The 13,477-nt window shown below is 41.0% G+C and overlaps 1 protein-coding gene across 3 annotated transcripts in view; it reads right to left on the reverse strand.

The window, feature by feature from the left end:
- CD99L2 (CD99 molecule like 2) overlaps positions 1 to 13,477 on the reverse strand; it is a 96,887-nt gene that overhangs the window by 31,102 nt on the left and 52,308 nt on the right. For all 3 annotated transcript variants that reach the window (XM_043570493.1, XM_043570494.1, XM_043570492.1), the window contains exon 2: positions 7,750 to 7,809. In XM_043570493.1, the coding sequence (XP_043426428.1) occupies positions 7,750 to 7,809 (60 nt within the window). The remainder of the gene's footprint in view (positions 1 to 7,749; positions 7,810 to 13,477) is intronic.

Consider the following 13,477-nt stretch of genomic DNA (forward strand, 5'->3'; position numbering starts at 1 on the left):
GTCACACAAAGGCTCTCTGAAGAGATTATACATGTGACTCATGGTTTCCCTCAGCCACCTCAGCAGAAGCCACGAATAGAGATGGGGTCATCCAGGAAAGATCTGTGAAGGAGCCTCTTGTCCAACGGAGTGATCTCCATGACACACATGGGAGGCCCATAAGGTTCTTGAGCATTTGACAGCAGCAGGAACACTGCCAGCTTGGAAGTCAAGGCGACAGAAAGAGAACAAAAAGGAAAAACGCCGTTTAGCCTCCCACAATTCTACAGGCAGAGAAACAGGCGGATAGAACGACTCAGCTGCAAACACGTGCTATTTTTCATGGAAACGGAAGGATGGCTCTGAGGATTGCTAGAGACCAGTAAAGTCCTCTTGCCTTACATTTGCTCACTCCCGTAAATGGGATGTCTCTATTATTATATTCTGGGGAGCAAGTAGCCGGTTTCTTGAGTTTCGCAGGTATATAGACGGAGAAGGACCGTACCTTAGAACGGATTATATCCAGAAACTTACCTACACCTGACATAGAGAATTTAGGTGGTGAGATTTTGGTCATCTGTGCTGATTAAATTAAGATTTTGGAATCTGGGTCGATGATGTAATAGGTTAAAACTTGTGAAGAAGGTGGGACAGAGTGAATGTCTCTTGCATGTGAGAGGGACATGGATATTTGGGAGCCAGAGAGCAGATGTGGTAGAAAGACGATGCTCCCCCAACAAAGACAGCAATGTCCTAATTCCCAGAACCTGTGAATACGTTACCTTCCACGGCAAAAGGTTCTACATGTGTTTTTGAGTTAAGAATACAGAGATGGGAAGACTATACTGGATTATCTGTGGGGGTCCAACGCGATCACAAGGGTCTTTAAAAGGGAGAGAGCCAGAGAGACAGATCTGCAGATGGTGCATGGCACCGCTGGCTCTGAAGATGGAGGGAAAGGACCATGAGCTAAAGAACGCAGGCCTCCTGAAGAAGCTGGAAAAGACAAGGAAATCGATGTTGTCTATAGCCCCTAGAAGAACACGGCTATGCTGACACACTGGCTTTAGCTCAGTGACGGCCAGATCAGATTTCTGATCTCAATGATTATAAAACAATAAAGGTGTATTGTTTAAGCAACCAGCTCTGCTGTGATCCATTACAGCAGTGACAGAAAACTAACACAACCTCAAACCTCACGTCAGAGCCCAGCCCCAGCCGATATGTCAACTGTAGCTCTGTAGAAAACACTGAGTGGAGGACCCAGCAACACAGAACCCAAACTCCTGACCCAGGGGACTAAGAGAATGCATTGGAATTGTTCTAACTCAGTTATCTATGGTAACTGACTATGAGGCGATACAAAATTAATAGAAGGGAGCAGAAAAAATACTTGATTAAAAGCTCAACCTTCAGTACACAACTTTCTGACATTCTGGGCAAAGAAATGGGAAAGGCTATTAAAGCAATTATACTGCTTAAAGCGTAACAAGTGACTCAAGAAAAGTCACTTATGTGATTATTTCAATTTTGAGCTGAATTAGCTGTTTTCGGTCTCATAAAAGACCGAATTTACTCCACCTAACAATACTGGCGGGGAAGGAACGGTTCTGTGCCTTTCACGCTGAATACACAAGCCTACAGGTGCGATAAAATTGCATCGAACAAAACAGTATGGAGGCTCCTCAAAAAATGAAAACGATGGGACTACCACTGGATGTGGCAATCCTACTTCTAGGCATATAGCCCAAAGGAGTGAAATCAGGATCTCTGGGAGAGATCCGCACTTCCTTGTTCATCGCATTATTCTCAATAGCTGTAATAAACAAACAATCCAAGCGCCCACCGATGGATAACCAAAATGTGCTAATGTACGTAAAACATTATTCAGCCTTAAAAAGAAGGAAATCCTGCTATTTGCGACAACACAGATGGACCCAGAGGACATGATGTAAGTAAAATAAGCCAGACACAGAAGGACAAATAGTACACAATCCCACTTTTACAAGGCATCTCAAGTAGTCAAATACATAGAATCAGAGGGCAGAATGGTGGCTACCCAGGGCCGGGGGGAGAGGGAATGGGGAGATGTTAGTCAAAGGGTACAAAATTTCAGGGGAAAAAAAGGGAAGTAACTTGGCTAGTGTGTGGAGAAAGTGGAATCCTTCTACACTGCCGGTGGGGATGTAAAATGGTATAGCCACTGTGCAAAGTAGTCTGGTGGCTCCTCAAAACATTAAACACTGAACAATCATATGACCTTGCAATTCCACTCCCAGGTATATGCCCCCAGAGAATTAAAAACAGGCACTCAAACAAGAACATACACACGCATGTTCACAGCAGCACTACTCACAGCAGCCAAAAGGCAGAAACAGCCAAATGTCCATCAACCAACAAGTGAACAAACTGAGGTCTATCCATACGATGGGATATTGGTCATAAAAAGAATGAAGCACTGTTACATAGGCTACAAGGTGGCATATATACTATGCTAAGTGAAAGACAAACGGTCACATATTGTATGATACTATTTATACAAAATACTCAAAATAGATAAATCAACTGCTATAGAAAGCAGATTGGTGATCATCTGGGGGAAAAGGGAGTGGGGGAGGAGGAAAAACGGCTTAATGGGTAAGCAACTTCGCTTTCAGGGAATGGAAAGGTTTTGGGACTGGACAGACAAGATGGCTACACAACACAGTGAATGTTTTAAAATGGCTAATTTTATGTTATGTGAATTTCACTTCAAAAATTATTTTTAACAAAGAGGGACGGGGGCGGGGAGGGCGGGGAGAAGATCATCACTACAACTGCACGTCCGTTCTACCACAAGTCAGTTTTAGGAAAAGTGCACTTGGAAGTTGAGAATGTGGCAAGTCCTTCCCTTGATACGACTGTGCTTGCTTAACTCCTTGGGCAGGCAGCTGGTACACCAACGTGCACCTCAATGTGAAAACCACACCAGTGCACAGGTTTTTACGGTCAGGCGACCACGTGTGATAACCTACTGTCAATGTACTTTCGAATCTAGTTCATCATCAGTTTAGAGGGGATTTTAGGTGTAGAATTTCCGCTGGACTTTAAGCTGTAAAAAGAAGTACAGCACACGTGTGTGAAGAAGGTTCTGGACGTATACCTATGTTACGGTGATAGGTATGGGTAGGAAGGAGAAATTATGATGCTGAAACCATTACCTGAGCAATTCTCAAAAAAGCAATTGCCACCTACATAATATTAGTCAAAATCTGTAGGACTCCAATAGCTCATGTAAAATTACTTTTTTTTCCAGATTAAAAAGAAATCAACTGACCACACATGTAAGGGTTTATTTTCAGACTGTTTGATTGATCTAATCATGTCAATCCTATGCCAGTACCACACAGTCTTATCAATAGCTTATCAATAGTCTTATCAATGGCTGTAGGTGCCATTTTGAGAGAACATTCATGCATGTGAAGCCTGCGGGGATGTGGAACATGAGCTTGGATTTGTGGGATTTTTAAGATACTATTAACTACAGATTTTCTTGTCATGAACCTTTAGATGGGATTTATCACCCACAATTGGGACGAGGAAAGTCTAGCTGCTTACCAAGGAATTAGAATAGTAGGTCAACTTCATCAAAGCAGTGAGCTCCTAAAATAAAGACACCTATTTCTGTGAAGCTCAAAATGACAAACTTAGAAAATGTTCTCTGCTGCTCAGCAAATGCTGCCAGCAATATGGCACTCCTACCAGAAGGAGTCTTTCTCCTATGTGCTACAACATAGTAAACAAAACCGGCCAGGTTCGCCCAGCTGTGGCTTAATGATGGTGTCCGTGGCCTTCTGAGGAAATAGGGATAATCATAAGCAGCTTTAGAGGGCAAAAGCAGAAGCACGCTCCCCATGACATGATTACACACACAGCAAAAGGAACACATGGAGGGAAAAGGGGTGGAGAGGGGAGGAGAAGAGGGAGGGAGCAAGGGAGGAGCAAAGTTCTGAAAGCAACATGGATGAACCTCGAAAATATTACACCAACTATAAGAAACCGAACATAAAGTCTGCATTATTATTGGACTCCACTTATAGGAAATATCCAGAATAGGGGAATCCAGAGAGACAGGAAGGAGATCAGTGGTTGTCAGGGGCTGGAGGAGGGAAATAATCAGGGGATGGGGGAGTGACAGCTAAGGGGTACAGAGTTTCTTTTTGAGGTGATGGAAAGGTTCTAAAATGGACTGTAGTGATGGTTGCACAACCCTGCAAATATACTAAAAAGTCACTCAATTGCACGCTTTAAATGGGTGAATTATGGGGCACTTGGGTGGTCGGTTAAATATTGTACTTCGGCTCAGGTCACAATCTCACGGTATAGGAGTTCGAGCCCTGCATTGGGCTCTGTGCTGACAGCTGAGAGCCTGGAGCCTGTTTCAGATTCTGTGTCTCCCTACGTCTCTGTCCCTCCCCTGTTCACATTCTGTCTCTCTCAAAAATAAACATTAAAAAAATTAAATGGATGGATTGTATCTTATGTGAATTATATCTCAATAAAGCAGTTTTTAAAACGACTCCAGGAGCTTCCCCTTTGCACTTAGAATAAAGTGGTCACCAGGCCCTAAAGACCCCATATGACCCAGCCCCTTCCAACTTCTCTGTCTTTTCTCCAACGTCCACCACACGCTAGTCACACAGGCCACCTTCCAAGCCTCAGAGCCAGCACAGTTCTTTTCTGCCTCAGGACTCTTACACCTGGTTCCTTGGCCTTGACAGCTGTTTCCCCACTCCTTGCAGGTCACTTCTTGTCTGGGTGGGGGGGCTTTACCACTTCAGGTAAAGTAGCCACCCCTTACCACCTCCCTGGGCCCTCCCGGTCCCATCTCCCTGTTATACTTGTTCCAGAGTGCTCAGCGATACCTGAAATTATTTCGTGTACTGTGTCTCTTCAGAGAAAATAACATTGTGAGGGCAGATCTGGAGTAGTGCCTGGCAGCAAGCATACACTCAATAATCACTGCTGAGCTGATGAAGGAAGGTCCTTCACAACAGCCAGACCTAGAAGGTCCAGGGATTCTTTATGTAAGAAAGGTACAATATACAAAGGAGAACATTCTCCACCAGAAAACATAATTGAGCTTAGGAGAGATGGACAGGTCTAGCTCTTTGACCCTCAGTAGCATGAGACGTAAGCTAAGACAGAAAAAAAAAAAAAAAAAAGGACGGCAGAGTGATAAGGCTTTGAAGGATATGATCTGACCAAAGACATCACATGCTGGTGGTCCTATGGGTCCCTGACACACTGGCTCATAGGTGATGGAGATCAGATGGGCAGGTACACAACTGAGAAAAGGATGTAAATAGTAAAAGGTCTCCCATCAGGAAAAGAACAAATGTCCTAACTGGGGATCTTTATACTTATATTTATTTGGGGTTTGTTAATTTTTGGTCATATTTATTTTGGAAGATGTTAAATGACTTCATGAAAGCCATCATTGCTAATAAACTAAGTATATTTATTTTCCTGGGAATCCAAAAGGCCACCTGGATGGACAGAACTGTGTGCATACTCAGAAAACACCTGAGAATGCCCTAAGCTCTTCCCTCACACCATACATGAAAATGAACTTCTAAGAGATTTGTAGTTTCAGGTTTATGATCCATTTTGAGTTAGTTTTGTATAAGGCATAAGGCAGGGGTTCAACTTCATGCTTTTGCATGTGGATATCCAGTCTTCCCAGCACCATTTATTAAAGAGCTTATTCTTCTCCCATTGAACAATCAATCTTGGCATCTTTGTCAAAAGTCAACTGGCCATAGAATGGTTTATTTCTAGGCTCTCAATTCTATTCCACTGAACTTACTGAGCCCTCACCTCATACCAGTCCTGTGCTGAGTGCTTCACATGGGCCATCGCATCTAATCCTTACAATAATCCTAGTAGGTAGGGCTCGTTATTAACCTCACATAACAGACGAGGAAACAGAGGCACAGAGAAGTCAGGTAACTCATCCACGGTGACAATAAGTGGCAGAGGCAGGGTTCAGACGCAGGAAGTCTGGCTCCAGAGCCCCTCCCTTTCATCATCCAGAATATACAGAGAGCCCACAAACCCATAAAAAAGACAAGCAAACCAGCAAGAAAATGGGGAAAAGATAGGAAGAGACAATTCACCAAAGAGGAAAATACAAATGGCCAGTAAATCTATGGCATGATGCTCCATCTTACTATAATTAGAGAAATGCTTAATAAGCAAGAAGATATTTTGTCCATCATATTGGTAAAATGGCTTGGATAAGGTAACATGATCCTGGTGATGTGCGGATCTGGGAGAAAAGGAACTCAACAGTGTTCAGTGAATATATAATGAAACATTCATTTTGGAAACATTCTGGCAGAATCTATTAAAATATATAGTTCCATTGAACTCGTGCACAAGGGATATGGACAAGACTGTTCACTGAAGCCCTATTTGTAATTATGCAAAACGAAAACAAATCACATCATCTGTCAGTAAGGAAATGGCATCATGGGCCATGGCCAAAGCCACACCACTGGAATGCCAGCTCCACGAAACACAAGTTTAAATCTGAAGGACAGATATAAAGATGAAGATATATAGATTTTATAGGTTGAACGGTGGCCCCAAAAATATACAGCAGAGTCCTAATCCCCAGAAGCCATAAATGTGACTTTAATTGGAAAAACAGTCTTTGCAGATGTAATTAAGTTAAGGATCTTGAGATGAGATCATTCAGGATTATCCAGGTGGGTTCTAAATCCAACAAAAAGTCTCCTTGTAAGAGACAGAGGGGAAGATGACACCCCACAAAGGAGAAGGCCCTGTTGAGATGGACGCACAGACTGGAGTCTCACAGCTACAAGCCACCACAAGCAGGGCTACGTGAGGAAGCTTTCTGCCCCAGGGCCTTCAGAGGAAGTGTGGTCCTGCCGATACCTTGATTTTGGACTTTGGGCCTCCAGAACTGTTAGAGAATACATTTCTGGTTTTTAAACCTGCCAGTTTACAGTACTTTGTTACAGCAGCTGTAGGAAATTAATACAGATAGATATATTCATTCAGGTCTTCAATACATATTAAATAAAAAAGGTTGTGCAATAACACACATGTAAGTAAGTTAAAAAGCTCTACATGTTTTATATAAAGCAAAAAAACAAAACAAAACAAAACAAAACAACAACAACACCAAACAATCTATGTGTATAGATGTATGTAATAGCACAAAAAATCATTTGGGACCAGCAGATCCAAACTCACTTCAGCAGCTCCCTCCTGGGATGGGAGTGTATGTTAGCAGGATGGGGAAAGATCACACAAAATCTCAGCTTCACTTTCTAACATTCACATATTTTTTTAAATGGTTTATTTTTTTCAAAAAAAACTAAAGAGAAACTGATGACAAAGCTTAGCATTTGAGAGATAACATACAGACACCATTTTAAGAAAAGTCATAAAAAAATCTAGGAGGAGAAACAAATCTCTTATTCACTTCAAAGTACCTCTTCTTGAGCTAGGGAAAGGCAGTCTTCTGAGGCTGCTGCTGAAGAAAATGCTGTCTCAGCTATTACATTGTTTGGTATTCTTTGCAAAGGAAACAAATGATGTTAAACATTCAGATTTTCTCTTAAATAATGCAATTTATGACACCCATATTTTATCTGATCAATATAGGCCACCTACTGTTTTCCTTCAGTGTGTCTCCTGAGCAGGTGGTGTATACTAATCATTATTGTTTGCTGTTTAATAGTCTGATTTACTACTCACGCTTTACTGAGGAAGTTTCTTCAAATGCATCCTCCAGACGTAAATCAGAGTCCCCAGATCCTATAAATTAAAAAAAAAAAAGATTTAACTATTTTTGCATAAAACAAAATAGTACTTATAATGGTTACTTCCCTTTAGATACAGTGTCACGAAGGTAACACAAGAAAAGGAAATCAGTGGAAGCCACCCAAAGATATATTTAGTGATAACCTTCTACAAACAACTTACCCTCACCAAAAACAAAAAAACAACCACCTTCAGTCCACTAGAAGGCTGAAGGCTCAACTGTACAGAACATGAAGTACAATCTTACAAAAAGCCTTCTCCATGATATGTAGGAGTTTTGCAATGAGGAATACTGGAGTCCAAAGTTCCATCAATATGCGCCAGGTTCTTTCATCCCATTCCACTGTCAACTCAGTGTATCATCCCCCGACCCCAGCATCCATATCTAGTAGCTCTGATTATACATAACTTAAAAGGCTCTATGGAAAAGCTTTTTTTTTTTCAATATATGAAATTTATTGTCAAAATGGTTTCCATACAACACCCAGTGCTCATCCCAAAAGGTGCCCTCCTCAACACTCATCACCCACCCTCCCCTCCCTCCCACCCCCCCATCAACCCTCAGTTTGTTCTCAGTTTTTAAGAGTCTCTTATGCTTTGGCTCTCTCCCACTCTAACCTTTTTTTTTTTCCTTCCCCTCCCCCATGGGTTTCTGTTAAGTTTCTCAGGATCCACATAAGAGCGAAAACATATGGTATCCGTCTTTCTCTGTATGGCTTATTTCACTTAGCATCACACTCTCCAGTTCCATCCACGTTGCCATATTTCGTTCTTTCTCATTGCCATGTAGTACTCCATTGTGTATATAAACCACAATTTCTTTATCCATTCATCAGTTGATGGACATTTAGGCTCTTTCCATAATTTGGCTATTGTTGAGAGTACTGCTATAAACATTGGGGTACAAGTGCCCTTATGCATCAGTACTCCTGTATCCCTTGGGTAAATTCCTAGCAGTGCTACTGCTGGGTCATAGGGTAGGTCTATTTTTAATTTTCTGAGGAACCTCCACACTGCTTTCCAGAGTGGCTGCACCAGTTTGCATTCCCACCAAAAGTGCAAGAGGGTTCCCGTTTCTCCACATCCTCGCCAGCATCTATGGTCTCCTGATTTGTTCATTTTGGCCACTCTGACTGGCGTGAGGTGATATCTGAGTGGGGTTTTGATTTGTATTTCCCTGATGAGGAGCGACGTTGAGCATCTTTTCATGTGCCTGTTGGCCATCTGGATGTCTTCTTTGGAAAAGTGTCTATTCATGTCTTCTGCCCATTTCTACACTGGTTTATTTGTTTTTCATGTGTAGAGTTTGGTGAGTTCTTTATAGATTTTGGATACTGGCCCTTTGTCCGATATGTCATTTGCAAATATCTTTTCCCATTCCGTTGGTTGCCTTTTAGTTTTGTTGGTTGTTTCCTTTGCTGTGCAGAAGCTTTTTATCTTCATAAGGTCCCAGTAATTCATTTTTGCTTTTAATTCCCTTGCCTTTGGGGATGTGTCGAGTAAGAGATTGCTACGGCTGAGGTCCTGCTTTCTCCTCTAGGGTTTTGATGGTTTCCTGTCTCACATTCAGGTCCTTTATCCATTTTGAGTTTATTTTTTGTGAATGGTGTGAGAAAGTGGTCTAGTTTCAACCTTCTGCATGTTGCTGTCCAGTTCTCCCAGCACCATTTGTTAAAGAGGCTGTCTTTTTTCCATTGGATGTTCTTTCCTGCTTTGTCAAAGATTAGTTGGCCATACGTTTGTGGGTCTAGTTCTGGGGTTTCTATTCTATTCCATTAGTCTATGTGTCTGTTTTTGTGCCATGGAAAAGCTTTTAACGAGAGAATCTGTTCTCAGAGGTGGACCCATCTGCCCAATTATGCCTGCTATTGAATTTGACAGTTATCATTCCCTCTGATGGGCATGTAGTTTCCTACAGGGGTATATACATTATCAATTCTCAAACTACCATGCATGTATACTGAACTGAACACATCGGTAAATGGGTGGTGAACTGTAGAAGCCAGGCTTCTCACTGTTTCAGATAGAGGTTACAGATAAGAGAAGGCTAAAATGACCTATGTGATAATGGATTAGAGTTGGAGACCTCAGTATGAATCATGTGTAGCTTAACATACATACAGATGGTTACATATAGAAATACTTATAGACACGTGTGTATATAAACATGGGCTAGTATGCGGACATACACCTCTGCTCTGTGACCTGAGAGGGCCTAGAAGCAGTAACACCCCAGTAGCAATAAGCACACCTAGCACCCAGATCGTGGTTTCTAAATACCATTCTCCAGTTAAAGAAAAACAGATCTCCTTGGAGAAATGGCAGGTTCTAGGATTGGAACAAGAAATATAGGAGTCTGAAGCATCTTATAGTTCCAGGAAGTATTTTTTAAAATATTGATATTGATGGGTATATGTCAATGAGGCACAGGACCAGCTGAAAGAGCTCCCAACAGCTAAAGCTGGAACAATTTAATCAATAAAGTAGTATTAGATTATAATACAAAGTATAAAATATCCATTTGTCCATGTTGATATAAACACATAAACAAATACATAAAAGGGATAAAACAGAAGAATTCAAATTAATTTATGTAGGTATTTCTAGCTCAAGGAGATGAAGCATAACTCTCCACTCCATAAGTGTTGACTTCCTTCCAAGGATTACAATATGAGAAGGTAGGTAGGAGGAGAGAGTAACTCTACAGTGGAGAAATCTAAGAAGTACTACATCAGATCAAGGTTAACATCAACAGTGATGGGTCATGCTGATAGTATATACCCTTGATATCATGGGATGAGACAAGCACCATACATGTGTGGTCTTCCTCTCAAATACCTATAACCCGAGCATAATCATGAGAAAAACATGAGACAAATTCCAATTGATGGGCATCCTACAAAATATGTGACCAGTACTCAAAACCAAGGTCATCAAAAACAAAACAAAATCTGAGAACCCAGCACAGCCTGAAGAGCCTAAGGAGATATAATGATGGAAGGTCACTGGTACCCTGGATTGGATCCTGGAACAAAACTAGGGACTTCAGGTTAAAACAAAGGAAATCTGAATAGAGTATGGACTTAAGTTAATAATAATATATCAATATTGGTTCATTAATTGTGACAAATACACCACACTGATGTAAAATGTTAAAAATAGGGGAAACCGAATGTGAAGCATATGAGAAGTGTCTTACAAGCTTTGCATTGTAAATCTGAAACTGTTCTAAAAACGTGTCTTATTTTTAAAAATCCATTTCCCATAGCAAAAGAATTAAGGGTAACCACTAAAAGAAGACATATAGGATACAGAACGTCTACCTCATTTAAGGAAAAAAAAAAAAAAGGTCAACACCAACAGCTAAAAATCAATCCAACAAAAGTCACCAAACAGAAAAAAGAAACCAGCTAAACAGAAAATATGAACCTTAACACAAGAATATGTACAATCCTATCAGTAAAAAAAAAAAAATGAGTACAAAGAGGGTAAATCTCCTATCCAAAGATAAATGGAATATAACTATATGCTGTTGACAAAATATACACATAAAACAACACAATCACACACACAAAATATATATAACAGAAATATACACTGGTAAATGTTAACCAGAAGAAAGCAGATGTGGCAATATTAATATGACGATAAAATTTAAGACCCCAACATCTAAATAAGAAAAGGCCAATATTTTATAAAGCATATAATCCACCAAGAAAATAAAAATTATGACACTTAGTAACCTAGCTTCTAAAATTCTGGAGTAGACTTTTGCTTCTTTCTATGATGGAGTAATTGGCATAAGATTAGCTCTCCCACTGCGAACACTACAAAATGGACAAAACATGAGCCAACAGCTTTCAGCACTGAATAGCAATCCCTGAGATCAAGGAAATTGTGACAGCTAAATCCAACAGGTGATCCTGGACTGGATCCTGAATGCATAAGGGGCATTATTGGGACACTTAGTGAAATTTGAAAGAGTCTGTTGACCAGGTGGTAATACTGGATCACTGTCAATTTCCCCATCTTCATGGATTTACTGTGGTCAGGGAAGAAGGTATCTTTGTTTTTAGGAAATGCACACTGAAGTATTAACAGTTAATGAGCGGCCTGCTTGCCACTGATTCTGAAATGATTCTGAAAAAATATTTAGAGACACCTACACACACCAGTGCCAATGTGGTACAACTGGGAAATCTAGGTGGACAGTAAATCAGAATTCCTTGTATTAGACATTACGGTGACAACGGGTGAAACTTGCATTGGGTCTGAGGATTAGGTGGCAGTAAGGTATCAACATTAATTTCCTGACTCAGATAGTTACACTGAGAATATATAAAAGGATGTCCTTGCTTGAAGAAAATGCTCCCTCTTTATAGATTTTGGATACTAGCCCTTTGTCCTATATGTCATTTGAAAATATCTTTTCCCATTCCATTGGCTGCCTTTTAGTTTTGTTGATTGTTTCCTTTGCTGTGCAGAAGCTTTTTATCTTCATGAGGTCCCAATAGTTCATTTTTGCTTTTAATTCCCTTGACTTTGGGGATGTGTCGAGTAAGAGATTGCTACGGCTGAGGTCAGAGAGGTTTTTCCCTGCTTTCTCCTCTAGGGTTTTGATGGTTTCCTGTCTCACATCCAGGTTCTTTATCCATTTTGAGTTTGTTTTTGTGAATGGTGTAAGAAAGTGGTCTAGTTTCATCCTTCTGCATGTTGCTGTCCCGTTCTCCCAGCACCATTTGTTAAAGCGACTGTCTTTTTTCCATTGGATATTCTTTCAAAGTCCACACCCAAAAAACAAATAACCCAGTGAAGAAATGGGCAGAAATCATGAATAGACTTCTCTAAAGAAGACATCCAGATGGCCAACAGGCACATGAAAAGATGCTCAGCATCGCTCCTCATCAGGGAAATACAAATCAAAACCACACTCAGATATCACCTCACGCCAGTCAGAGTGGCCAAAATGAACGAATCAGGAGACTATGGATGCTGGAGAGGATGTGGAGAAACGGGAACCCTCTTGCACTGTTGGTGGGAATGCAAACTGGTGCAGCCGCTCTGGAAAACAGTGTGGAAGTTCCTCAAAAAATGAAAAACAGACCTATGCTATGACCCAGCAGTAGCACTGCTAGGAATTTACCCAAGGGATACAAGAGTGTTGATGCATAGGGGCACTTGTACCCCAATGTGTATAGCAGCCCTCTCAACAATAGCCGAAGTATGGAAAGAGCCTAAATGTCCATCAACTGACGAATGGATAAAGAAGTTGTGATTTATATACACAATGGAATACTACTTGGCAATGAGAAGAATGAAATCTGGCCTTTTGTAGCAACGTGGATGGAACTGGAGAGTGTTATGCTCAGTGAAATAAGTCATACAGAGAAGGACAGATTCCATACGTTTTCACTCCTGTCTGGATCCTGAGAAACCTAACAGAAGACCATGGGGGAGGGGAAGGAAAAAAAAATGATTAGAGATGGAGGGAGCCAAAACATAAGAGACTCCTAAAAACTGAGAACAAACTGAGGGTTGATAGGGGGTGGGAGGGAGGGGTGGGTGGGTGATGGGTATTGAGGAGGGCACCTGTTGGGATGAGCACTGGGTGTTGTATGGAAACGAATTTGACAATAAATTTCATAAAAAAAAAAAAAGAAAA

Source organism: Prionailurus bengalensis, chromosome X (assembly GCF_016509475.1).
Source record: "Prionailurus bengalensis isolate Pbe53 chromosome X, Fcat_Pben_1.1_paternal_pri, whole genome shotgun sequence".
Taxonomy (NCBI): Eukaryota; Metazoa; Chordata; class Mammalia; order Carnivora; family Felidae; genus Prionailurus; species Prionailurus bengalensis.